The 27,648-nt window shown below is 40.6% G+C and overlaps 2 protein-coding genes and 1 long non-coding RNA gene across 3 annotated transcripts; all 3 read left to right on the top strand.

Annotated features, from left to right (window-relative positions):
• The first annotated feature begins 2,277 nt into the window (after nucleotides 1-2,277).
• On the top strand, nucleotides 2,278-13,857 carry LOC131222640 (superoxide dismutase [Cu-Zn] 2-like). Its single transcript, XM_058217792.1, has 8 exons — nucleotides 2,278-2,460; nucleotides 3,827-3,944; nucleotides 4,048-4,149; nucleotides 4,677-4,772; nucleotides 4,870-4,901; nucleotides 5,017-5,092; nucleotides 13,222-13,275; nucleotides 13,729-13,857. Exons 1-8 carry the CDS (start codon nucleotides 2,323-2,325, stop codon nucleotides 13,755-13,757), a joined length of 645 nt encoding a protein of 214 aa, XP_058073775.1. The 5' UTR covers nucleotides 2,278-2,322; the 3' UTR covers nucleotides 13,758-13,857.
• A 48-nt stretch (nucleotides 13,858-13,905) lies between these two features.
• Nucleotides 13,906-14,969, top strand: LOC131222642 (uncharacterized). The gene is made up of 2 exons (XR_009160133.1): nucleotides 13,906-14,043; nucleotides 14,262-14,969. It is a non-coding gene; the product is annotated as an uncharacterized LOC131222642 (long non-coding RNA).
• An 8,048-nt stretch (nucleotides 14,970-23,017) lies between these two features.
• Nucleotides 23,018-24,456, top strand: LOC131222641 (non-specific lipid-transfer protein 1-like). The gene is made up of 2 exons (XM_058217793.1): nucleotides 23,018-23,447; nucleotides 24,283-24,456. The coding sequence occupies exons 1-2, from the start codon at nucleotides 23,104-23,106 to the stop codon at nucleotides 24,290-24,292; spliced, it is 354 nt and encodes a 117-aa protein (XP_058073776.1). The 5' UTR covers nucleotides 23,018-23,103; the 3' UTR covers nucleotides 24,293-24,456.
• The last annotated feature ends 3,192 nt before the right edge of the window (nucleotides 24,457-27,648 follow it).

Genomic DNA, 27,648 nt, shown 5'->3' with positions numbered 1-27,648 from the left:
GGATGGCCCATAGCACCAAAAATCAGGATGCTGGGAATTTTATAACCGTAGACCTAACTAGCCACTCGGGAAAGATTTCCTATTCCTATTGGTTAGGATGTGTACTCAATGATGATGGGGTCCACAATGAACGTTTGTGGTGGGGTGGATGAAACTTGTAGCAAATGTATTCTGTTCACCCACGTGAATTCCGGTGCTATAGAAATCTGTGTGTGGTGCACCGCGATGTGTTTGACACGCTGTCCAGGGCTATCAATGGTTCGGGCTGGCCCACGGGCTTTTGGGTGCTGTCCACCTTGGGCTGGAGTTCAGGCCTAAGGTTTGGGCTAGGGCTTAAAAGTCAAGCCCATTTTTCAATCGGGCCGGCTTGGACCACGTACAACAGCCCATCAACCCGCCCGAATCTGGCCTGCCCGAAATTTTACAAAAAATTATTTAATTAATACAGAATTTACATTCTAGTACCTTTTTCTGAAACGTTTTCAAAAAACTACCTAATTAATTGATGTACTTCGCGTTCAGTCGTTCTACTACTTCCCCTTGCATTTCTTTGATGGCCGGTTGCATTTCTTAATTCTTACCATCAGTAGAGATGATTTGCGCTACTCTTGATGTTGACGGGCCCATTTTGAATCCTTGATGTTATGTAAGATCCACTTCCCCATTGGATATTTTGCCTCATGTTAGGTGTAGAGAAAATAAGAAAAGAGAACTGTGATTTTGGTGGGCAACACAAAGGAAATATCCGGAGGGAGTGATTTTTACATCACCCACAATGATAGTTTTATGAAATCCATTCTAACCATTAGATTTCATACAAAAGTTTAGGCCTTTGTCCCAAAAGGAATATCCAACTGTGATTCATGAAAGTGACACTAATGAAAACAGTTCGGAGAACGAGCATTGCTATGTACAGTGTTTCTAGTCATGTGGTCAACTTAAATCACAAATGAAACTAATTTTAGGGAGTTTTGTCTAACATGGAGTGATGCACCTGTTAGTTGGGATGGATTTCACATGAACATTACATTGGGCCCACCCAAGCCACCAACCCAAGGAAGGTTTCGGCTTTATTTACATCGCTCAGTAAGTAGCTTTTTGGAAAAGGCCCGGATGTAAATTCCATATTAATATATAGCTTTTTGTAAATCTCAAAATAAAACCCTGTTCGGAGCCCGGGACAGGCCAACGCTCTGAGGGCAACTGAGGGTCCATCGTGATGTTTGAATTTTATCCACACCGTCCGTCCATTTTTTCATATCATTTTAAATTATTAACACAAAAATGAAGATTACCAAAGGCTTAAATGGACCACAAGGTGGGGATTAGATTCCTACCGTTGAAAAATTCTTCGGGACCACAGAAGTTTTGGATCAAGATGATATTTGTTTTATCAATTCACCCAGGTGTATACGACCGTATCAAAAGCTTCGATGGCAAATGAAAAAACACAGTGGACCCTAAGAAGGTTTCAACGGTAGGCATCCTTATCACCGCTGCTTCCTGTGGTGTGGTCCAAATGACTGTTGGATCTGTCTTATTTTTTATTCAGTACTCTAAAATGATATGGAAAAATGAATGAACGGTTTGGATGAAATTAAAACATCACGGTGGACCCTCAGTGGCCCTCGGAGCCTCCGCCTGTCTCGAGCTCGGAACAGGCGGGGGAAGTACCTAATCCGCGCCCATTCCTTCTTGCGCGACGTGTCCAAGCTGGAGCCCACTGTAATATATTTATTTTATCTACACCGTCCATCCAGTTTGCCAAGCCCACTGTAATGTATTTATTTTATCTACACCATCCATCCGTTTTTGCCAAATCATTTTAAGACATAAGCTCAAAAACGATGCTGATCTAAAGCTCAAGTGGACTACACGGGATTGCTATCCGTTAAAAACTTCTTAGGGTACACCGTGATGTTTTATTAGCCATCCAACCTGTTTTTAAAGTCAAACAAATCTGGATGAGGAAGGGAAAACACAAATGTAAGGTTGATCCAGAGAAATTTTTAACGGTGGGGGACGCGGATTTCCTGCTAAAGCGTTTCGCACCTGGGTTCCCAGTGCAGGAACTTACTGCGAAAGGCGTTCGCAGGTAATCCGCGTCCCATTTCTAAAATGAGCTACAAGACGGATTCACGGCGTGGATAAAACAAATACATTACGGTAGGCCTAACGGATCTTGAGCCACGTCGTGCAACAGGTATGTCCATGTGTCATCACATTCCGCTGCCCTTTTCCTCTCTACACGGCAACTCTCTCACCCTGCACGAACCCAACCCTCCATCTCTCTCTGTCTCTCTCATAACCCTCTTTTCTGCCATGACCACGTCAGATAGCAGGAGCTCATCTCTCAAACCTCTGATCTCTCTAATCTTCCTTCTCTCCTTTCCACGGACTTCTCTCTCTTACAGGCCAGGAGACACGTTCCCCATGAGCAAGATGGCCCAATATCACTCTGTAAAATCCTAATCTTCTTCCCCGTCTCTCTCTCATTCAGACTCGGGCCCGGCATAAACATGTCGGGTTGAGCTTAGGCAGGAATATGTTGGTCCTTCACGGGCCCGGTCGGGCATAAACAAAATTCGGCCCGGCCCGTTGACACACATAACTCCGTACATCATTTGTAACCACTCAACATATCATGTCGGGTAATAAGCCCAACGTACGGCGATGCAACGCGTAAATGGCCCACACCATAAGGAACAGTGGGAATGGGACATCCACCATTGAAAACTTTCTGGGCCCATCGTGATGTTTATAAGCCATCCAACCTCTTCATACAAAACCAAGATGAAGGGATGGGCACACCAGGATTTTTCGGTAGTAATGATTCTCGCTGTTTCCTATGGTGTGGCTTACTGGAGTTTAGATAGGGTTTAGCCTCTTTTTTTTTTTTTTTTTTCTTTTTTTTCTGGCTGGCATGGAGTAAATGATGGACGGATAGGATGGCGCAAATGCATCGCAGTGGGCCCACAGAGGTTTTTGTTTCACGGGCTCTCTCCAACTTGCGTAGGGAAAGGCTGCTAGCGAGTGGGTCTATCCATAACACGTGTAAATGCTGCATACATGTGGGCGAAATCTGCCCCTTCGTCAAGTGGGTCCAGGAAATTAGGTCGGACTAATGAGCGGGGCGCGGCTTCGTGGGTGGGATCCCTGACTGTGGGGCTCACAGTGATGTATTTGACTTAAATCCACACCGTCCAAACATTTTTACAGCTCATTTTAGGGATCCCAAAAATTGAAGCTGACCCAATTTTAGGTGGACCACGCCACGGGAAACAGTCTTGATTGAATCCCCACTATTAAATTTTTCATGAATTCCACCGGAATGTACAGAGACCTAAATGAAGAGAACGCACGAATATAATCTTGATCCAAAGCTTTTGTGGCGCACCGGAAGATTTTAACGGTCAAGTACCACTGTTTCCTGTACTAGTCCATCTGTAATTTGAATCTGCACTAAAATGACCTTTCAATACGGATGGACGGCGTGGATGTAGTCAGATAGATCACGGTTGGCCCCACTGTCCGGGGTCCACCCACCGAAGCCGCGCCCCAATGAACGCCCACACGTACTGTGTGCCGGACCAATTGTCTAGTGGACCACATGTAGACGTCCTTTTGTCTTCCATCCCACGTGGCCCACCTTGATGACCGGACCAGCCTGATATAGGGGACAGATAAGGTGGAGCCCACATGATGAACAGCCCGGATAGCAGCCAGCTGGACGTGCCATGTGGCATTTCTCATCTCGAATTTATCTCTCTCTGAAACGATTTCTCATATCTGAATGTCGATAGACACAAACCGAACTTTGTTTCAGGAAGAGGCAGCCAAACAGGCTTCAATGGCAGCTGCTGGAGCTCTCAAGGCCGTGGCTATCATCACCGGCGACAACAGAAGCATCAGAGGCTCTCTTCAGTTCGTCCAGGATATCAACGGTTACTCTCTCTCTCTCTCTCTCCCCCTTCAAAACCCATCTCTCCATTTCTTTGTTTGGATTTCCATACAAGCGATTCTAGATAAATCTCTTTGGAATTACAGGAGCCACCCATGTCATTGGGAAGATCACAGGCCTCTCTCCGGGCCTCCATGGATTCCATATTCATGCGCTCGGCGACACCACCAACGGATGCAATTCCACTGGTTTGTTAAAACCCATTTCTCAATTTCTATCTTTTTCTATTCATCATGCTGAAATTTCGGTTTCCGCACCCTTTTTTCCCCCAATTTACTGGGTTCTGGTTTGATATTTTCCATGGGAAATTTGATTATTTATTATTTATTTATTTTTATTTTTTTTAATACCTTCTCGTTTAACATCTGCGCATGGTTTTTGATGGGTTCCTAAAAATCATTTTCCATTTCAAGCTGAAATTTCGATAATTTTGCGTTTCACTCAATTTTCTCAGCTTTTGGTTTGATATCTGCTGCTGGGTGCCATTTCTTCATCTCTTTCTATTGATTCATCGAGTTGAAAATTTGATTTTTCGCCACTTTCTCCATGGTTTTGGCGAGTGGCTTGAGTGATGAAATGGGGTTTAATGGCTTCCTGAAAACCATTTCTCCGTGTCTGTTTATTAAGCTGAAAATTTTATTTTTGCTTATTTTTTATGTTTTTAAATGTATTTTTCGTTCTGGTTCAAGCTTGTTTTTTATTTTTCTTGTCACAGGTCCTCACTTCAATCCATTGAAGAAGAATCATGGAGCTCCCACTGACCAAGAACGGCACGCGGGTGACCTGGGAAACATAGTTGCTGGACAAGATGGTGTTTTCCTTTTTTCTTTTATAATAAACTCTTTGTTTTATTTTTCTGTTTCTTTTTTTTGCAATTCTCTAACTGTGGTTGAAAATGCTTGTTTTAGGAGTAGCTGAAGTTCGTCTGATGGATATGCAGGTGGGATAGTTCAGACCCAGTGTGTTTGAAACTTTAAATTGGTGTTCTGAATCCTTTTTATGATGGATAATAATTTGTAGTTTTGATTGGTTTGCTCGTTTATTCCAATTTGTAGATTCCTCTAAGCGGGCCGCATTCAATACTAGGAAGGGCTGTCGTTGTTCATGCTGATCCTGATGATCTTGGCAGAGGTACAGTTACTTGTAGACTGGTAGTATTTGCAACTCTGAGATGCGGGTGTTGGGAGTTACACAATTTTAATATAGCATGTACCACCATCCATTTGGTTCCTTTCAATTCGATTTGAAATGATTGAAAAGCCTACAAAACAATGAGTATTTGAGTTTGGTGTTGAATTTCCAGGTATACTTTTTGTTGGAAACGGTGGATTCTAGCAAGTCCAAAACCGTGTAGAAACTGTGTCTAAACCGTGCGTGCTGGCTGTGTTAAGATTGCAATAAATTTATTTCTTAGATTTTTTCTATGTTTAGCTACCCCTAGGAACCATCTAGAGAGGGGTATTTTCAGTCATTTCACATAATGTGAAAGCCTATAAAAAGGCAGTCTTATAAACGTTTTCATCATTCCAAGTTCAGCAAAAACAAAAATAGTTTTTCTCTCTCTTTCATTTTTCATTTTCTGTTTCATGGTGGTTGCAGCCACACGTTAGAAGAGTGAGTTTTTAAACCCAACAAACTAGTATCAGAGCTTGCTGATCTTTGGGCCTCATTAGCAAAAAGCGAGTTCCCTGTACCATCAATTTCTACTCCTTGTTTTGGGTCTGAAATACCCAACAAATAACAAAAATAAAAAAAATTCAACCATGAGAAAGAGGCTGAATTATTTTTTTTTCCTATCACTGTCAATCTCAGCACATTCCAACAGAAGCAAGTTATTGATCAACCTTGAGAATCCATTACCATCATCAAAGTGTCCATATTTTTAGATTTCTAAAATCTATTAGTTTTTTCTTTTTTCATCATCTCAAGTGGTAGACGGTCTTTGAACTCTTGTAAGTTCTAGTAGCATATATCATTTCACTATTTATATTGAAATATTTTAAAATAACAAGTACAATACAACCTCAAATACCCAAGTTGTCTAAGGACAACTACGAAAACTGGTGCATATAAATGAAAGTCTTGTTCGAATCTCAAGATCTTTAGGAGATCATCACAGACGAGTACAAAGAGTCCAAAACGGAGCAAAAAGCCGCCTACATTGCCAAACAAAAAACCAATCTCAAGGATCAAAGAAAGAAAGATAAGAATGCTATTTTCCTCATCTGTTAAGGGTCGGATGATTTTACCTTTGAACAGATCACCGAAGCGACATCATGTAAGCAAGCACGAGAGAACCTTAACACCATCTTTAAGGGTGTTGATCATGTCAAGAGGGTTCGGCTCCAAACCCTTAGAGTTGAGTTCGAAGCGACTCACATAAAGGAATGTGAGAATATTACTGATTATTTTTTGCGATTGCTTGTAACTGTCAATAACCTAAAAAGAAATGATGAGAAGGTTGAAGATGTCCAAGTTATTGAAAAGATACTTCGATCCCTGACAACCAAGTTTAAGTATGTGGTTGTGGCGATCGAAGAATCAAAAAATATTAAAAAACTCTCCATTGAGGAGCTGATGGGGTTGTTGCAAGTTCATGAGCAACGAATGCAAAAGAATGCCAGTTCTATGGTGATGGAACAAGCTTTGGAGTCAAGATTGATTCTAAATTATCATAATGGCAGACGTGGAAGTTTACAACGTGGTGGACATGTTGTAAGCATTTGCGCAAGAGGCAGAGGGCGCGGATACCAACAAAGCCATGGCCAAAACGAGCAGAAAAATATCAATTTCCGTGGAAGAGGAAATGGTAGAGACAGATCGATGCGTAGACGGGGAAGTACAAGGAACATCCAATGGTATAATTGCAACAAGCTTGACCACTATGCATCTGATTGTTGGAGCAAGCTGGTGAATCAAAACGAGCGATCCAACTATGCCGAAGCATCAAGCCATGAATAAGAAAGCTCTACACTCTCCTTGCACAAGAGAAAGGCAGTGATCAGCAGAATGTATGGTATCTTGACACGGGTGCAAGCAATCACATGTGCGGTGACAAGAAACTTTTTGTGGAACTCACAGAAGGAGTTTATGGTGATATAACGTTTGGAGACTCATCAAAAACTCTGGTGAGAGGTAAAGGTAAAATTAAAATTTACCAAAAAAATGGTGAGCAACAATTCATCTCTAATGTGTATTATGTACCCAACATGAAAAGCAACATACTTAGTCTTGGACAACTCCTTGAAAAAGGGTATATAGTACACATGGAGAACTCAGTTATGCCATTGAAAGATGCAAGCAGGAGACTTGTGGCGCAAGTCTAAATGGCGAAGAATAGAATGTTCCCGCTCCATATTAACACAAGGCTCGAGAAATGTTTTTATGGAAGCACAAATAATGATTCATGGAAGTGGTATTTTCGGTTTGACCATCTAAATTTTAATGGCCTTAAACTCCTGTCATCATCAAGCATGGTACATGGTTTGCTCATTATTGAAACTCCAAAACATGTGTGTGAGGCGTGCACACTTGGCAAGCAGTAAAGGAACTCATTTCCAAGTGGAGTGTCCCAAAGAGCAAAGGAGCCACTACAACTAGTTCACACTGACATTTGTGGACCATTAGATCCACCCTCTCTTGGAGGTAATAAATATTTTATTACCTTCATCAATGATTTCAGTAGAAAATTGTAGGTGTACTGTATTAAAGAAAAGTCTGCTGCTTTTACTGCCTTTAAAAGTTTCAAAGCTCGATTTGAAAATGAAAGTGGTCATAAAATCAAGGTCCTTAGATCTGATAGAGGTGGGGGAGTACACCTCAAATGCATTTCGAGATTATTGCAGGGAACAAGGAATCAAGCAGCAACACATTGCAGCCTACACGCCATAGCAGAATGGAATTGTGAAACGAAAAAACCACACCATCCTCAACGTGACGAGAACCATGTTATTGGGTTTAAAAACCCACTCTCTTTTAACGTATGGCTACAGCCACTATGAAACAGAAATTGAAAAATGAAGGAGAGAAAAACTGTTTTTGTTTTTGCTGAACTTGGAATGATGGAAACGTTTATAAGGCTGCTTTTTTGTAGGCTTTCACCTCATGTGAAATGATTGAAAATATCCCTCTCTAGATGGTTCCCAGGGGCAGCTAAACATAGAAAAAATCTAAGAAATAAATCTATTGCAACACTCCCCTTCAAAGGCAGCCTTGCGGAATCATCCAACCCTTGTTTAAGGGTGTTGATCGTGTCAAGAGCCTTGTGGAATCATGTAAGCAGGAGACTTGTGGCGCAAGTCCAAAGCTTGTTCCATCGCCATGGAACTGGCATTCTTTTGCATTCGTTGCTTATGAACTTACAACGACCACATCAGCTCCTCAATGGAGAGTTTTTCAATATCTTTTGATTCTTCGATCGCCACAACCACATGCTCAAATTTGGTTGTAAGGGATTGAAGTATCTTTTCAATAACCCGGACATCTTCAATCTTCTCACCATTTCTTTTTAGGCTATTGACAGTTACAAGCAATCGCGAAAAATAATTAGCAATATTCTCACCTTCCTTCATGTGAGTCGCTTCGAACTCAGCTCTAAGGATCTGGAACCGAACCCTCTTGATACGATCAACACCCTTAAAGATGGTTCTAAGGTTCTTCCATACTTGCTTACATGATGTCACTTCAGTGATCTGTTCAAAAGTGGAATCATCCAACCTTTGATGGATGAGGAAAAGAGTCTTCTTATCTTTCTTTCTTTGATCCTTGAGATTGACTTTTTGTTCAACGGTGTAGGTGACTTCTTGCTCCGTTGTGGGTTCTTCGTACCCGTCGATGATGATCTCCCAAAGATCTTGAGATCTGAACAAGGCTTTCATTTGTATGCACCAGTTTTCGTAGTTGCCCTTAGACAACTTAGATATTTGAGGTTGTATTGTACTTGTCATTTTAAAATATTTTAATATAAATATTGAAACGATATATGCTGCTAGAACTTGCAAGAGTTTAAAGACCGTCTACCACTTGAGATGATGAAAAAAGAAAAAACTGACAGATTTTATAAAGCTAAAAATCTAGAAAATTTAATGATGGTGATGAATTCTCAAGGCTGATCAACAACCTGCTTCTATTGGAAGATGCTGCTTCTGTTGGAATACGTTGAGATTGACAGTTATGAGAAAAATGATGAAGAAAAATTTAGCCTCCTTCTCACAGCTGAAATTTATTTTTATTTTTTGTTGGTTGGGTATTTCAGACCCATAACAAGGAGTAGAAATTGTTGGTGCAGGGGACCCACTTCTTACTGATGAGGCCCGAAGATCAACAAGCTCTGATACCAGTTTGTTGGGTTTAAAAACTCACTCTCTTTTAACGTGTGGCTGTAGCCACCATGAAACAAAAAATGAAAAATGAATGAGAAAATGAAAAATGAAAAGAGAGAGAGAGAGAGAGAGAGAGAGAGAGAGAGAGAGAGAGGCCCACCGAAGAGCTTCTGGGGAGAGGCAGTTGCATGTACTGCATATCTGCTCAATCGGTGTCCCATTAAAAGCGTCAGATTTACAACACCATAGGAGGCATGGAGCGGCTACAAGCCAAGCGTGGCACACCTTAAAATTTTCGGATGTGTTGCCTACGCTCAAGTTCTAGAAGCAAGCAGGAAAAAGCTCGATGATCGTGGCGAGAAGTGTATCTTCATCGGCTACAATGAAGAGTCAAAGGCATACAAGCTCTATAACCCACTAACCAATAAGTTGGTGGTGAGTAAAGATGTGGTATTTTGTGAGAAAGAAGCGTGGAAATGGAACGAGGGAAATTCGGCCAAAGAAAAGCAGGTCGAGGTTGAAGAATACAAAGAAGAGAGATGAGAATCAAGAGCAGACACCCACAACACCTTCGACTAAACTGTCTACACACAGAAGTCCGGGAGTACGTTCCATCTTTCATAGAAGAACTCCATCAAATCAAAATTCAGCCAGCACATCTTCATCTAGCTTTCCTTCAACTTTGGCTCCTATCAAAATGAGAAGCCTCAATGAAATCTACACTGAAACTGAGGAAGTAAATTTGCTCTACCTATATGCGGATCATGAGCCTCTTACGTTCGAGGAGGCCATGAATGAGGAATGTTGGAAAACAGCTATGGAAGAGGAAATCCATGCCATCGAGAAGAATCACACATGGGAGCTGACGTTACTTCTTAAAGGCCAGAAGACCATTGGTCTCAAATGGGTGTATAAAATTAAGCGGAATGGTGATGGTAAGATCGAACGGTATAAGGCAAGGCTCGTAGCAAAAGGCTACAAACAGAAATACGGGGTAGACTATGAAGAAGTGTTCTCCCCCATTGCTGGCCTTGACACTGTTAGGATGATCGTCTCCCTTGCAGCACATTACAGTTGGATAATCTACTAACTGGACGTAAAATCTGCATTTTTAAATGGAGTACTCGAGGAAGAAGTCTATGTTGACTAACCTGAAGGTTTTGTTATGCGAGAGAAGGAACACAAGGTGTATCGGTTGAAGAAAGCTCTGTATGGGTTGAATCAAGCCCCACGAACTTGGAATGCACATATCGACGGTTATCTTCAAGAGAATGGCTTTATCAAATGTCTGTTTGAGCATGCAGTTTACATAAAAAAGAATACTCAAGGCGATATGCTCATAACCTGCTTATACGTTGATGATTTGCTATTCACTGGAAACAACCAGGTGATGTTTAAAGAATTCAAGCAGGTTGTGTTCAAAGAGTTCGAGATGACTGATGGAGGCCTGATGTCATTCTTTTTGGGCATTGAAGTGAAGCAACAAGTCGGCGGCATTTACATATCCCAGAAGAAGTACACAAAGGAACTTCTTGAGAAGTTTCAGATGGTCGACTATAAAGCTGTAAATACACCTGTTACAACAGGCCTGAAGCTCACAAAAAATGGAGAAGGAAGAAATGTCGACTCAACCCTATTTAAGAGCCTAATCGGAAGCTTAAGGTACCTCACAATCACTAGGCCAGATATAGTCGAAAGTGTTAGGCTTCTAAGCCGGTATATGGAAGCCCCAAAAGAGTCACACTGGCTAGCTGCAAAACGTGTACTGAGGTATATCAAAGGGACTATTGAATTCGATCTCTTTTATCCGTACAATGATGAGACGATGTTGTATGAATACTCTGATAGTGATTGGTGTGGTGACCAAGATGAAAGAAAAGCACCACAGGCTATGCTTTCTATCTTAGGTCGACAACATTCACATGGAATTCAAAGAAGCAGAGTGTGGTCACCCTGTCCACATGTGAAGCTGAGTACGTAGCAGCTTCATCCACTGTATGTGAGGCGATATGGCTAAGGAATCTGCTAAAGGAGCTGAAGCATCCACGGGAGGAATCCACTATTATATACGTGGACAACAAGTCTGCAATCGAGCTTGCCAAACATCCAGTTCAATATGGAAGGAGCAAGCACATCGACACAAGATATCACTTTCTTAGAGATCAAGTAAAGCATAAATTGGTAAAGCTAGAAAACTATCACACCACTGAACAAGTGACAGACATCTTTACCAAAGCATTGCCGAATGACACATTCAGGAGACTTAGATCAATGCTTGGAATGAAGCCGGTTTTGGTTTGAAAGGGAGTGTTGGAAACGGTGGATTCTAGCAAATCTAAAACCGTGTGTGCTAACTATGTTAAGATTGCAACAGATTTATTTCTTAGATTTTTTCTATGTTTAGCTGCCCCTAGGAACCATCTATAGGGGGATATTTTCAGTCATTTCACATGAGGTGAAAGCCTATAAAAAGGTAGCCTTGTAAACGTTTTCATCATTCCAAGTTCAGCAAAAACAAAAAACAGTTTTTCTTTCTCTCTTTCATTTTTCATTTTCTGTTTCATGGTGGCTGCAGCTACACGTTAGAAGAGAGTGGGTTTTTAGACCCAACACTTTTGTTGTCGGTTTGGGAAATAAGTGTTCATAGAGTAAAATTTACTGGAAAAGTTTTAATAACCTCTTCAAGTAAAGTATCATATAAGAATTAGAAGAAAGCTATGCTGAGACAAGTATTTCCTAGAAGCGTGTGAGACAACGGAAATATGACTACTAGCATTCATAACTTGTAAATTATATAGAGCATTACAGGATTTCCTTCTAGACAAAATTGCTCCGCACATGATACGCAAAATACTGACATTACAATGGCATACAAGAATCAGTCAACAGTGAATCTCTTTGACACTCTCCCTTGGCCATATTTTCATTGAAAAACTTTAGCAAGAACTTTAAGCCATGTTTGGATACATGCGATTCCATGCCAAATAATGATAAAGGGAAAAGGTTTTCCTTTGTGACAGTTTTTGTTGTTTGAATAGCAAAGAAAAAGACAAATTCAAGTCATTGCATTTTTCCATAATTTGAATTATTGGCACAAGAAACTAGGTGATTTTTGTAAGAGGAATATGATATTTCTGCTTGATATCCAAACAAGAACTCTAAAATTGGAATCCATGTTTCAATAGTGCTCAAGGAAATCATTATTAGATAAATAATTTTTTTTTAAAAATCCCTTTCTTCTCCTTGGATATCTCTTGGGAAGGCAGTTTCGTCACCATATTTGTGTTAGCGTGAAATAAATTGATGGCAAACTGCATGGTTGTTGCTGGTGAACATTTAAAAAGGCTTAGGCCCTGTTTGGTAGACACCTAAAATTGAGTTCATCTCATTTTAGCTAACAGTAATTATTTATTAGACATCTTGATCTCTAATACATAATCACTCTCAAACACATGAAAGCATCGTGTATTAGAGATCAAGATCTCTAGTACATAATTACTGTTAACTAAAATGAGATCAACTCATTTGTTGGCTTCTACCAAATAGGGGCTTAGTTTTGTTAACAGATGGTTTGATGCATCTACCAAATAAGAAAATGAGTGCATCTACCAAATAAGAAAATGAGTGGATAACAAATGTGTGAAGCTTGTCTATTTAAGATAAATGTCTTAGACACAGTGAGAATACGGTCCGATTTTGTTCTCTCTTGTATGGAAATTACTAACATTTGTTGGCTTCTACCAAATAGGGGCTTAGTTTTATTAACAGATGGTTTGATGCATCTACCAAATAAGAAAATGAGTGGATAACAAATGTGTGAAGCTCGTCTATTTAAGATAAATGTCTTAGACACAGTGAGAATACGGTCCGATTTTGTTCTCTCTTGTACAGAAATTACTAACATAATCCTGATATAAGCTAATGGCGTTGATGACACAGGTGGGCATGAGCTAAGCAAGACAACAGGAAATGCGGGTGCCAGGATCGGATGTGGTAACATCACTTCCAAGTTCCACCCCACCTACAGAAGTATAATGATGCTTGACCAAACAAAAACAGTGATTTTATGTTTAGCCCAGACTTCCTTCTGTGGATCCAAACCATTAATCTGGTGGGTCCCATAATGTAGGCACACCCAAAAATACCTTCTAACAAACCAACTCACCTGCAAATGGATGGTTTATGCAACAGTCTACATTCAGCAAGGAGAAAATCAAATTGGCATGGGAATGAATTCCAACCGGTGGGAAGTTTTTAGTGGGTGACCTGTTCATAATGGGATCCACCAACCAGACGAACCTTGATCATGGCACAGTGGTGGGTTGAACTTACGGAACACTGTTTAGCTCGATTGACTATTGTATATTTCCTCTAATCTATAATCTATTTGGGGGTCCTTTTTTGCATTGATAGAAACTGTAGTGAAATGTTAATGGTGTGTGGCAGGTATCATTGGACTTCAATCAGCAGTTTAGCCGTGTTTCTACATGTATCTCTCTACACTAGTGGATGTTTGATATCAAGAAACATACAACTCTCTCTCTCTCTCTCTCTCTCTCTCTCTCTCTCTCTCTCTCTCTCTCTCTCTCTCTTTCTTCAAACAAACAAAAAAAAAGAGAAAATAAATAAATAAAATAAAATAAAACTTTGGAGCACCTGAATGTTTGGTTTTCCCTGTGGGCTTAGAGAGCTTACCTGTGGCAAGGCTTATCAATGGCATATCAGTCAGGCTGGTTCTTGTTATATGAAGGAGAATAAGAGGTGAGTTGAAGCTTCTTTTCATCATGAGATGTTGAAGTCTTGGCAAGCTACACCTTGTCCACTGTAGATGTTTGGAATGACAAAGCCCTTGTTTTTACTAACTCAAATTCATCCTGTTTTCTTTTCCATATTTGCTTGTAGCCCAGCTGAAGCTGAACAACTATTTTGAAGGGGCCATTTTCACTGGACTTTTGACTTGGTAAATCCGAATATTGCAGGTCTTTATGAAGGGAACTCATGAAGACCACTAACAACACATGAAAAGAAAAAAAACAGTAACTTAAAGCATTCGGGAACATCCAGTTGAGTCCACAGCAGTCTCACGGCATATCCCTTCAAATCATAGACTCAGTTTTCACTGCGTAATGATATCAATATGGACCATCCAAATCATGGATTGAGCAGAGGCCAAAATAGCACCAACTGGACAATCTTGACCGTCCAATTGGACCATGATGTGATAATCAAATGGATGCTTAAAAGATGAATGGTTAGCTGTCCTACTTCAACTAAGAAAATGATTGTTAAGGTTGTATAAACAGTTGGAAATTTCAGGCTCTGCTCCATTTGCAATGGGCACATGATTTGGAGCGGCCGGGGCTGGCATGCATACGCATGGGGTTTGCAATTGTAAGGCCTGGAAAGCTCCCTGGTCTGATATTGAATTGTTTGGGCTGGGACTATACGAAAGTTCAGCATTTGCTCAGCCCAAACCTGGTCCGTTACCAGCCCTACATGCAATCCAGTCACTTTTATCTTCTAGACATACAAGTATTTCTGTTTGTTTTTTTGTATTTCTATGCAATGCTATCTGATGTGTACAATGCTGATGCTTTCAAATGATAAAAGTCTCTGGCGAGACAATCCTAACCGTTAGATTGTTAACCTTTAACTCGATAATAAAAGACGAGGTTAATTCACTCTTACATCCCCTTAGTTATATGACAATTATACATGCCCCCTCTCTGTTTTGCATTACTACAGATTCCTCTCCTCATTTTAAAGATTCCTTGCAGATTCCCCAATCTTGCACGTGTCTGGGGGAGGCTCCTACAAGGACCGCAATTTGGGTTCGGGTCAACCTGAACTTGGTTGACCCCACCTGAGTTTAGATCGGGTTGTCAAGGTCATTGTGTTGGGTTGGGGTTGGAAAATGCCAACCCAAATTAAAATTGGGTTGGGTTTGGGTTGGGAATGATTATTTGTATTTGGGTCAAGTTGGGTCTGATCGACTATAGAGGAATTTGGGTTGGGCACCTTAGGTTGGAATGCAGGTCGGGTTGGGTTGTGGGTTCGAGTGTGCCTGAAGTTGGGTTGATCCTCAACCCGACCCAGCTTATACCAGTTGTATCACTAGGTTCTATGTTGTGTCCCATCAAATGGTCTGGCTCAGTGATCGATTAGCATGATTGAAACAAACTGAAAAACTGAGGATATAAGTCTCTTCGCACCCTAACATGTGGATATCCAAGCTGTTCAATAGGTGGGCCCCTCAGTATCATGCCACCAATCTTGAAAAACAGGTTGGTTCCCTAATCAGGTGGTCCATGGTACACGCAACAAACGGATAGGTGGAAAACTTGGCTACGTTTTCTAATTGTGGCTCACTTGATGAGTGGAACAGCCTGACTTTTGGGGGTGGATATTTACTTTGCAGGAGATGGATGGTGTGGATCTCCCACGTGCTACATTGAGATTTTTTGTAAAATTTTAAAATGGAAAAGCAGGATTTTTTTTTTTTCTTTCTTGGAGCAGGAGTAGAAAACAGGATCAAGAACGTTATCTAACTGCACAAGCAACCAATCAAAATGTCTTTGATAAAACAAATGATCATCACCACTGGACACATCCATTTGTCAAGTTGGTCATCTGACTGATGAGAAATTGTTCATTTAGGACATTTTTGGATACATGGAACTCAAGGAAAAGAAAGAAATGATAACAATAATCTAATGATTATTTTAACGAGATGATTGAAAAATGAATTCTATTTTAAGGGTCTTGTTAAGATAACAAATGAAAATCTTATATTTATCAGACAATATTAAAAAATCCCAACTAAAAAAAAATGTTAATGATTGTTTTATAGAATTGATGGTTCTTTGCCATCCAAACAACGCAAAAGCTCACATCATAGCCAGCCACAGGTTGAGAACTCTGTTTTTGGTTGGCTCCCATGCATGAAAAATGAAATCCTCCATATATGGGTGACACTCGAATGACTTGAGCAATATTAAACCCAACTTCAATAATAAAGAAGAACGGAAAATGAAATCCACACTCTTCTTCTTCATTCTGTCAAAGAGAAAACTCAATTTCATTAGATATTAGAAGTATCTCAATAGAACAAATGCAAGTACTTATCCTCCTCCCAAAACTTAATCAATCTAGACCTTTCATTCCTACTTAATTCTAAGTCTCATCCATACATGGCCCACCTCTTCACTGTCTGTGGAAATTGGATTTCCCCCACCCAGTGATGTAACCTGGTTCATTGTTGGGTGGTGGAAATCCTTCTTTTGTGGTCAATCCCCAAAATGCAATAGTTTTCAACTATGCTGATTTGTCCAAATATGTGGCTTGTTAATGGTGATGCGGTCCACTCGCGTAGCATCTCTTCTCAGGATTTCTAGCTTTTTAGGTGCCCAAACGTGGGCCTGTGGGGCCAGGAACAAGGTCTTTTTCTGTCCACCTACATCAAATACATCAATCCTTGTTTGAAGTCTCGGAAATCTTGTCAGCTCTTGTTGAATATTGAATCTCCAATGGCACCTGGACTTAATTAGTTCCTCATCAATTGTTGGATTTCCAACAGTCTTAGTAATCAATAGGTTCCTCATCGAAGCTTGAGATGCTTGTAAAAATCTAGTTGTGACATGCAATTAGACACCACTCTAGGATCAAAGAGATGTTCGAAAGCCTGTGGAATTTGGTGACATGACGATCAAGGGTTGAAGTCTTCCTCCAGTCATCTTAGTCGATTGACAGACCATGATGCTCTGGTTGTGGGTAGTGAATTCAAGATCAACACGATAGACTAAGTGGTGAGTCGCATATATTCTCGACTGTGATTGTGAGTAAAATGATTCACGTTCTCAAACTCGTGAACCAGCAACGATGCACGCATTGATTATGGTCTCAAACATGTGGAAGCAACTACCATGTATGCACTGATTTTGGGAAATTAGTTGGGTGGATTGATGTGATTTTGGGTAATGGATGGTTAATGTTGTGATAGGGGTGCATGGGTTGGGTTCATGTGGCATGACAGATCATAGTGGAGAGATGAAATCCTCCTCTCTAAAATCGGAGCGAAGATCAAACCCAACTTCAAGAACAAAGAATAAGAATAAAGGAATTCGCCTGCTTATTCTTTTCTCTCAAAGAGAAATCGATTTTGTTCCATGGCACAAGTCCGTAATACTATAAGAGCAAGTATTTGGACAAGCTTAAAATATAATCAATTTAGACCCTTCATTCTTTATCCTATTCTGATCTCATTTTATACATATATTGATCTCTATTAATCTCTGGTAAATTGACTTAACTATCCTAAAACTTAAAGTAAAGGATATTGCAAGTCCCAGGAACAATTCTATCCAATTGTAGGTCTTGGGAAGATTACAGTCCTAAGAACAATAATAGTGTGATTCCACATTCCGAGAACAATTATGGCAGGATTCCAGATCTTGGGAACAATTATGGTGTGATTATAGGTCTCAAGAAAAATTATAGTGCAATAATAAGTCATGAAAATGATTACGGTACAATTAAAGGTTGCTTGGGTGTCCATAGAGCTGGGCATCGAGTTGAGTCGGACCAAGTTAGAGCTAACCCGAATCGATCCAGTTTTGAAATAGACTTGACCCGAACTCGACTCAACCTGGTACCTAGTCCAGCATGCTTGACCCAATCCGAGTCTAGGTCTAACCTGGACAAATCCGTACCAATGTTGTTGAATCGCATATGCAATCATGTGCGATCGCATATTGTGATCGCACAATCGCATATTAAAAATAATAATAATAATTGAAATACACACACACACACACACACACACACACACACACACATATATATATATATAATAGGAAAAAATTCAAAAAAAAATGTGTGTGTGTAAAAGAAACTAAGGATAACTTTTCTAAGTTAATAAATAACTAATTTTACATATTTAAAATACATTTGAAAGAGATAAAATCAATTAAACATCAAGTCATCCATATTTAGCAATATAGTTAACAAGAAGTAACAACAAAATCAACAAGCTATTTATTTATCATCGTAGAAAATCAACAAGCTATCTTCCTTGAAACTTGAAAGTGTTTGAATCTTAATCTTCCAACTTCTAAGAGAGAGAGAGAGAGAGAGAGAGATCACTTATAATTAAGAAATGTGAGAGAAAAATAGAATAAGAGAGTTTTGGAGTGAAAATATTACAAATGGAGGAGATTTGAAAGCCTTTTTTTAAGCAAAATGTTTTTTTTTTTGGCAAAAAAAGTAAAAATAAATTCAATGTGTCATGGCCAATATGCAATCGCATATGTGCTATGATCGCATATGCCATTTGCATATGGATATGCACATATGCAATCACATATGCGCATATGCGGTCACACATGACAACATTGATCTGGATTGAGTCTGACTTGGTTACAAGTACCAAGTCGAGTTGAGTTAGCACTAAGTCGGATCGGGTGTAGTGGGTATCCACAAGCTAAAATCAAACCTAGGTGCACTTGTTAGAATTGCGACCTCCATCAGCTACACCGCATCTCAGATCTAAAATGCCATATCTAAGTTATATACATATAAGTCGAGTTTCAGATCAAGTCGAGTCAGTACTGAGTTGGATTTTGGGTCAATTTTAAACGAGTCACTGAATGACTTGAACTTGACTCAGTTTGATTTCGGATTGAACGAAGTCTACTCGGTTCGGATTGATTTTGAACGTGTTTGCCGAGTCAAGTCCTCCCGTGCCAGCTTTAGATATTTGCTATCCTTAAACATGGCTGACCTCGTCACTGACAGGTAGAATTGTATTTCCGCCTCCCAATGTTGGTACTGGGCTCATCTCTTGCAGGTGTAAATCCCCTTTTCTGCTAGCCATTGATCCTGACAAAAGAATTCGATATGTTAATTGGTTTGGATGTCTGGTCCATGGATGCTGAAGCGGACCACTTGGCATCTCTTCTAGAGAGAGTTTTTTTTTTTTTGGGTGTTTTAGAGGTCCAATGATGACCTATGGGGCTCATAAATAGGGTTCCATGCTATCTACTTAGTTCAAATGCATCAATCCTCATCTAGCCTGATATGCATCCTACTTTAGGTGTATGGACGAGTGCTTGATCCTCTTTGATGGGTATTTACTTCCTAGTGCACAAAATACTTAATGATTTATGTGAATCATTATCTACTTTATTACATAACAACTAATTATTTTAAAAAAAATAAAATTATGATCTAAGATTTTTAAGTATCTCAAAGATATGAATAAATACAAACTATTACCAAATCAAATCTAATTTGTATACAACAGACCCCTGTCTAATTGGAAATTTATTTCATGCCTTTGTTAATCTACTTTTTCATATCTTGCCATTCGAAGAACCTTGTCCTCAAGGTCCACTTTCTCTTCAATATCATTATTTAGTATGAACAGCTGTTGTAGCGTGCAGTGATAGTTTGGGACGAACTTTCCCTCATGATTGTGAAACAAGCTATTTTCCTAGTGTGCCAGCATATGAGAGTAGCGCCTACTTCCGTGTCGGTTGAATCCTAAATACAATGAAACCCTTAAAGAGCTTCTTCTTCTTTTTTTTTCCTTGCACATGCGCCAACCTTATTATGGCCACCAAAGTAATAAGCTGGAACATTCAACCTCAACTCCAATATTCTCCTTTTTCTCCATCCTTCAACTAATAGCAAGCCATTCGAAATTAACTTGGTAGTAGCGAACATTTACTGTTTGTTGTAATGTCAAAAGCATGGCATAAAAAAAAAAAAACCGTTGCATTCAATGGGTCTGAAATGGATGTGCAAGACTTTTATGAAAAGGAGTCTTTACTTAAATGGACTTGATATTAATAATTAAATATAAATTGTTTGAAGGTTAATATTAAACTTAAATGGCTTGAAATCTCGTTGTGTTAACTCGGCCGAGTTTCGAGTCCAGCTACCGAGTGTTGGAACTATGGTTTAATCATCAGGTGGGTCACATGGTGTTCAAACTGTTTGTTTCTTTTAACCGTTCATTTACTGTAACGAGAGATGACATATAACATGGGGGAGATAGCTTGATGAGCGGTCTCCATCTCAAACACCTGTTACTCATTTCCAAGTGTGAGTCAAGCTAAAACTTCCAAGTGCACTCCAGCTTTGATAGGTGACGTTCCCGGAGTGTCCACCAAAACATCTCGACGGTACACACGACTGCACGCTGCACTTGTTCAAGGTGATCAGTACCATTGCTTTGGTGGGTCACCACATGGATGGACACCTAGTTCTAGAAATCAAGGTGATTAGACTGGGTCACCGGTCCAAGTACTGACCTTAGACCTTAGCAGGTTCACCATCTACATTACACGACGAGGTTGTCTGGACTATTAATTTTAAAACTGGAGTCGTGGGGGGGAATGAATTCGGTGGGATCGGGTGTAAGTATGCCCTCGGAGCGCAGCGGTTGGATGTTCTTGGGATACGTTCCATAGTTTGTTGCTTATGGTGGAGCCTATGGTTCAGTGATCCAGACCGTTGATCCACTCGGCTTATCTAGGCCTGGTTATGTTGAACGGCTCCGATTTTGCACACTATTTCCACATTAGGACGTGGACAGCCGCCGTCGCTATTCCTTCACTTTACCCTCTCTGATGATCCTTCCTTGCGGCAACAAGGTGTTACAGGGAGTTACTGTAACCCAAAGTTCTGTGGGGCCACCATGACCATGTGAAATCCACTCTGTCCATCAGTTTTATCAGCTCATGTTAGGATGAAAGCCTAAAAAGGAGGCAAATCTGAGACTCAAGTGGGCCACACTACAGGAAGCGGTGGGGATGGAAATACATACCACTGAAACCTTTGATGTTTACATGTACGGCTGTACATCGAGCTGAGTCGAGTCAAGGTGGGCCAAGCTCGGCTTGACTCGTCCATGCTACACTCGAGTTCGAGCTCTGTTTGCCAAAGCTTTTGAGTCAAGTTCGAGTCGAGCTAGTGGTTTGAGTCAAGTCGAGTTTATCTCAAGTCGAAGCGAGTTTACCTCAGTAAGGTAAGGGAAAGAAAAAGAGGGAATGGGGACGGGTAGGGTCAGGTAGAGTTTTTTAGTAAAAACTTTCAAGTATTAACTTTTTTTAAAAACTTAAATATATATATTATAGATATTTAATATTAATATAATATATATAATATATATTATTAAAATATATTACTTGAGCTCGAGCTCAACCTTCAAGTCGAGCCAAGTTGAAATACACCATGGTCGAACTTGGCTTGAACTCAACTCGGCCTTTAGTAAACAAGCTTGACTCGCCTTGAGTCGGCATTTTAAGCCGAGTCAATCCGAGCTGAGTTGAGCCGACTCTAGTGAGCTTTTCGAGCTAGCTTGACTCGTGTACAGCCCTATTTACATGCCATCCAGCTCGTTCATAAGGTGATTCAAGACTTGTGTGGGCCCCCAAGAGGATTTTAATGCTGGGCCTAACTCTACTGTTTCTTGTGGTATGGCCCACTTGAGTTTCCCATCCTAACACGAGCTGATGAATCTGATGGACGCAGTGGATTTCACACAGACACTGCGGTTGGCCCCCACACAGCTTTGTATTACAGGAAACTCCCGTCCACTGTCGCCCATACCAGCAAGGCCCATCATTCAGTCATCCAATCCATTGGTCTTATGGACCCCACTCTGATAGACAATGGCTCCAATGTCTCCCATATCAAAATGGCATCCATATCTTGGCAAACCTGATTTTCTAAGTAGGAATTCGATATTCCTTTGATCAGCTGCATTGTGTGGCAATGCAGGACTTGTTAACATGAACATAATTAGCTATGGCTCTTCAAATGAATCCTTGGGCGGTTGGTTCAAATGAATAATACATATTGCATTTTAGTGACCGTTGAAGTGCACTCCAACGCGGCCCGTCACCATGTTAGGAATCCATCAGTTTCCATTAACGATCATCACCATCAAAATGCTGCCAAAATAGGGCCAGCTAGATAACCCACGTCACTGAACAAAGCCACCTTTTTTTTTTCTTTTTTCTTTTTATTTTTTCCCCTTGTAGTTGTGATGTCAAATTGTGGGGCATGTACGCATTTACACGCCCCATATTTTATAATTGAAATTTTCGAAATTTACGCGGCGGGAGCTGTACGACAACGCGCTTGATTGTGGTCAGTACTACTATGTGAAAGATCTGTAGCTGTGGGACCCACATTCATGAAATGGATGGCTTGAGATGAAACATGTTTTGTCTGTACTAACTGGAGCCTGGTGGTGGGGCCCGATCAACAAAAGCTTAGTATCCAATGGGTCCACATGGGCAGTCTCCTTTTAGCAATTTATAAAAATACTAGGGGAGCTATATGGAACTAATCCACCCATCTAACGGTTTGGATGGCCCACCAGATACGATTGACAGTTCTAATCGTATGATCAAAGCCAATGGACAAAGTGATTCATCCTTTATTTTCTTCTCTATTTTATCTCATTCCTCTTGAATCAGAGGGGTATAAGAGGAGATGTTTAAGATCGGATAGATAAAAGATTACACACGCATGGACTTAAACCAGGGGAATCCGTGTGGGTCCCACCCACAAGTGGGCCCCACAACCCAAGGTCCATCACTGACCTCCATCAATCAATTTCACCAAACTTTCTTATACAAACATGATAAAATTAAAAATACACCCATTTTACTCTTTCTTGTACTCAAAACAAAATCCTACTCTATTTTTTTCCCATTCATTTCTAACTTGCACTCATTAGCTTCGTACCAAACATCCTATAAAACCAGCCTCACCCCATTTGGAAGATGAAGCCCAAAATCTCCTCCCACCATGAAACTCTCAACCCCAGCAGTCCTAGCACCAACCATTTTGGTCCTTCTACTGCTAATCCCAGCTACTGAGGCTGCAATCAAATGCAGTGATGTGGTTAAGGCCTTGACGCCATGCGTCAACTATCTTAAAAATGGCAATGGGACGCCGACAAGCGCTTGTTGCAACGGCGCCAATAAGCTGAATTCACTCGCAACAACATCATCGGATAGGCAGACTGTGTGCAGTTGCTTGAAGACAGCAGCACAGAATATAAATCCAAATGATGCAGCTGCTAAGGCTCTTCCAGGGAGCTGTGGCATCACCTTGCCTTCACCTGTATCCAAGACCGTGGATTGTTCTAAGTATGTATCCATCTCTCCTCTCCATGTGTTCGATATGATCAAATGGTACTATAAGCGTAGTTCTCCAACTCAGTGACTGGAGTAGGAACCCGACGAGTCGACTCGACTTGCTGAGATTTCAAGCAGAGTCGCTATTAAATCTTGCTCATGAGAGTTGACAGTGACTCAGTTCCCAAAGCTATGAGACTTGCCAGCTGAGCTGCTGACTCGGTTGACTCATAGTGACTCGAGCCAAGTCACTCACCTTGTCAAAGGTTTGTATTTCTAACAAATGTGAAAAGGATCAAGTGGGTTATAAGCCCATGACTTTAAGATGGGGAAGTAAAAACCTACAACCAGCACACCTGAGGGCCCGTTTGGACTCAACTTCCGTAAAAAGCTTTTCCCGTCTCGTTGGATTTTTTACGCTTATTCTATCAACTGAATTGAAAGCCAACAATTAGTGATTACAATCCATACGGGCAGTAAAACCACTGTTTCAGATTGAAATGAGATGATGAAGTACTTGGCTTAGTGGTGGACACAGTTTATTTCAACACTGAGGTCATGGGTTCGAGTGTTCATATGATAGTAACAAGTCGATTCTTTGATAGGCTGAGCCTGTTTGGGCACTGAGTTGGAGTCGAATCTTTCAACTTTATGAAGAGTCATTTAATCTAAAACACTCATGTTTTAGGAAAATAGATTAGACGGGCCGTCTTCTTTCCTTTTACAAATGCATTTGGATTACATGACCATTTAGCTTTTGCTCATGATCTTCATATTGAAATGAATAAGCATAATTCGAGTATTTTCATCCTATTCAACCCACTTTCCTTTTTTGTTGTTGTTGCAGGATTAGTTGAAGCTGAAACAACTTCCAGTGTGTGAAGTGCTTCTTTTCTATTTGGAATTAAGCCAGCAACTGTTACTAGTTTTTATCCATGATGATGTTATCAAATAATGCACTTTATGTGTTGTTCTTTATATTAAATACTTAATAATGAGTTGTTTCAGCATTAGTATTTAATAGCTTCTCATGTAGCGTGGATGTGGCAGTATACAGTTTTGAAAAACGCGTGCATACCTTGCCTAGGTACCTACCGGGATCATTTCCTCTAACGTGGGGGAAACGAATTAACATGCATAAAATCAAGTCCATCCATCAGGTGCATCGCCCCATTTTTAGCCTTGATTCCAATAATCATATTGATTCAGCACTCAGATGGGCCACCCCAAAAAATTATACCTAAAAAACTTTAAATTTGCATGATATGGCCCACCTGATTTTTGGAGTACTATGATTTTTAGGTATCTTCATCCTGATGAGGCATATCAGATGAATGTATTGGATGGCATATAAATACCATGGTGGGCCCTACAGAAAAATAATGGTGTGCATCCCATCCTAACTTTTCCTAAGGTGTGGCCTAGATGAGTTTTGAATGGTCATGATTTTTTCATGGAAGTTCCACCGATGTGGTTATTGGGGCGCGTGATAGATAGTGCCACCCCAGAGCATGGCTATGCCAGAAAAATGCCAACTGGCGAAGACACATGCAGACCCCTGAAGGATCATGTGAGATTGAACCTTTCATCAGGTTGGACCTGCTTGAGTATGTCATGGTCCAAAATAGAGGCTGGTCCACTCAGCAGGTGGCTGCGCTTGCACTTCGAATGTCAAACCTTTGTCATTTTCTTTTTTTCTAACTGCTTATTTTTCTCATATACATGCGGCTCACAGATGAGTAGATCAGGCTGACTACTGGGCCAGTGCATCTAATGAATGGACTGGATCTGGGAAGTTTTGTGCCATATGGAGACGTGCCCAAAAAGAAAAAAAAAAACATTGATCATCTACAAGTGAATCTCATTATCATTACATTTATTTTAATCATTAACCAACCATTATAACTCTAAAACGGATTCAAAAAATGGACGGGTTTAATTTTATGAAAGTTGATTGGCTACAGGACCCGCCACCAGGGAAATCCCTGGTGGTACCACATGGCCCAAGCTGTGGGGCCCACTGTGATGTATATGTTTTATTCACACCGTCCATCCATTTATCCAGCTCATTTTAGGGCATGAGCCCAAAAATGAAGCAGATCCAAAGCTCAAGTGGACGACACCACAGGAAACAGTGAGGATTGGACCACCACAGTTGAAAACTTGTGGAGGGCACAAAAGTTTTGAATCAAGCTGATTGCTGCCCCTTCATACATGTCTACGTGACCATATCAACACGTAGGATGGCAAATAAACATCACCAATCTGATCATAGCGTGCGTACCGTCCTCGAGGCATTACATCTATTCTGATCATTAGACAGATTCCTTGTTGTTAAGCCATTGGTTTTAAAATTTAACAAAAAAAAAAAAACAAACCATCCACTGCTTAGGTGGGTCATATAATGAATGGTTGGATCTAACTATACAACACAGCAGACCCCAAAATTCCATCTGGATGTTTCCACGGGGGGCGTCACTCTTCAGTGGGGCCCACCTGTTGTAAGAATTTTACTGGTTTTTGGGATCTAGGCCTAATCCCCACACAGCTAGCACGTATCATAATCTGTCCCTTGAGTTGCTACTCCTGTGCATGTTGGAAGAGGGGGAGCTTACGGTGAAAAGTAAAGATTCCCTTTCAATGGTAGGTCTCCTATTCGACCCTTGCAGCCGCGGCACTTTTTCCTTCACTCTTACACGTGTTGCCACATGCATCTATTCGACCCTTGCAAGGTGTGCCCCCACAGAGTTGATAAATGGTGGATCCCTGGACTTTCAGTTTGTGGTGGTGGGGCCGCCTTTTGGGTGATCAGATTGTTGATGGGATACCAAACTGCACTTGATGGATCTTAAACACACGGCCATCTGATCCTTTATCAGTGACCTAAAGGCTACAACAGATGTCTGGATGGGTAAGATTTTCCAATGGGATGATCTTTGGGGGAAGTTCTCACAAGGTGCTTTTAATGACTAGAACCTGCGGGTACTGCATGTTCTTGGGTCAATGATCACACGGTTTCCTCTCAACAGCTGCTAAATTGCTGTGATGGTTAGGATCATCCCATCTGGGGAATCTTTAGCACGTGGACCATTCACAGTCGGACCCATCTTATCAACAATTTGGCTGACCGAACCATACGCCCATTTATATCAAGTGTACCCCATCAGCGCTGCACAAACCGAAGACGATGAGCCTGAGGATGAGTAGGGACCTGATTGTGGGCCACTTGCACATTCCAGTCTAACCAGTTGCTGATGAATGGATCTGATTTTTTATTTTACCAAACACCAATGTCTAAACAATATCTAAGAAAAATATAGATAAAATAGAAACTGTCATCCAAACAATTTTCTCAAAAAATTTAAATTTCTTAAACTAGGTTTTCAGAATTCAAAATCTTTTTTTTTTCAAAGGTATGCTTCACAAAATCTTTTTTCAAGTGTCAACCAAACAGGCCCTAAACGGCTGCTCATGTAGCACAGATGTGGCCCCATTTAGTTCGGACATGACATGGCTTTGCAAGGTAGCCCAAGAGAAATACCAACAGACATGAGGATGCCAGAAGGATTTCTCATTTCGTAACGGATTATGCACCATTGCAGCAAATACGTGCACATGTGGACCTTTCATCAGGTTGGAACTCCCTGAATATGCCATGGCCCAAAGAAAAGGCTGGTCCATTCATCAACTGACCCACATGCGCGTCGAATGTGAAACCTGTGTCATTTTTTCTAAGTGCATATTTTTTATACATAGACCATAGATGAGTAGACCAGCCCAATTACTGGGCCAATGCATCTAACGAATGGACTAGATCTGGCACGTGTGCCGCAAAAAAAAAAAAAAAACTCTGATCATCTTCAAGTGGATCACCTTGTGATTACATGTATTTATAATCATCAACCAACCAACATCACACTAGAACAGGTCCACTGGCAGAATATGTACAAGCAAAAAAAAAAAAAAGGAAAACAGAAAATCAAACCACAACAACATTGCTGTCATCATCTCAGGTCCTGTTTGGTAGACGCCTAAAAATGAGTTGAGATCTCTAATACATAATTACTGTGAGCTAAAATGAGATCTACTCATTTTTAGGTATCTACCAAACAAGGCCTTAGCCCATTCCCAGTAATTTGGGTTTGCTTTTAGAAGGTAGATTGGCAAAAGTTTTATGATTGGCCACCTAGAAAATGCCATCAAGAGCTAGTAA

Source organism: Magnolia sinica, chromosome 13 (genome assembly GCF_029962835.1).
Source record: "Magnolia sinica isolate HGM2019 chromosome 13, MsV1, whole genome shotgun sequence".
In the NCBI taxonomy this organism is placed as follows: domain Eukaryota; kingdom Viridiplantae; phylum Streptophyta; class Magnoliopsida; order Magnoliales; family Magnoliaceae; genus Magnolia; species Magnolia sinica.
The sequence above is the reverse complement of the archived record's forward strand: the minus strand, read 5'-3'. Positions and strand labels throughout refer to the sequence as shown.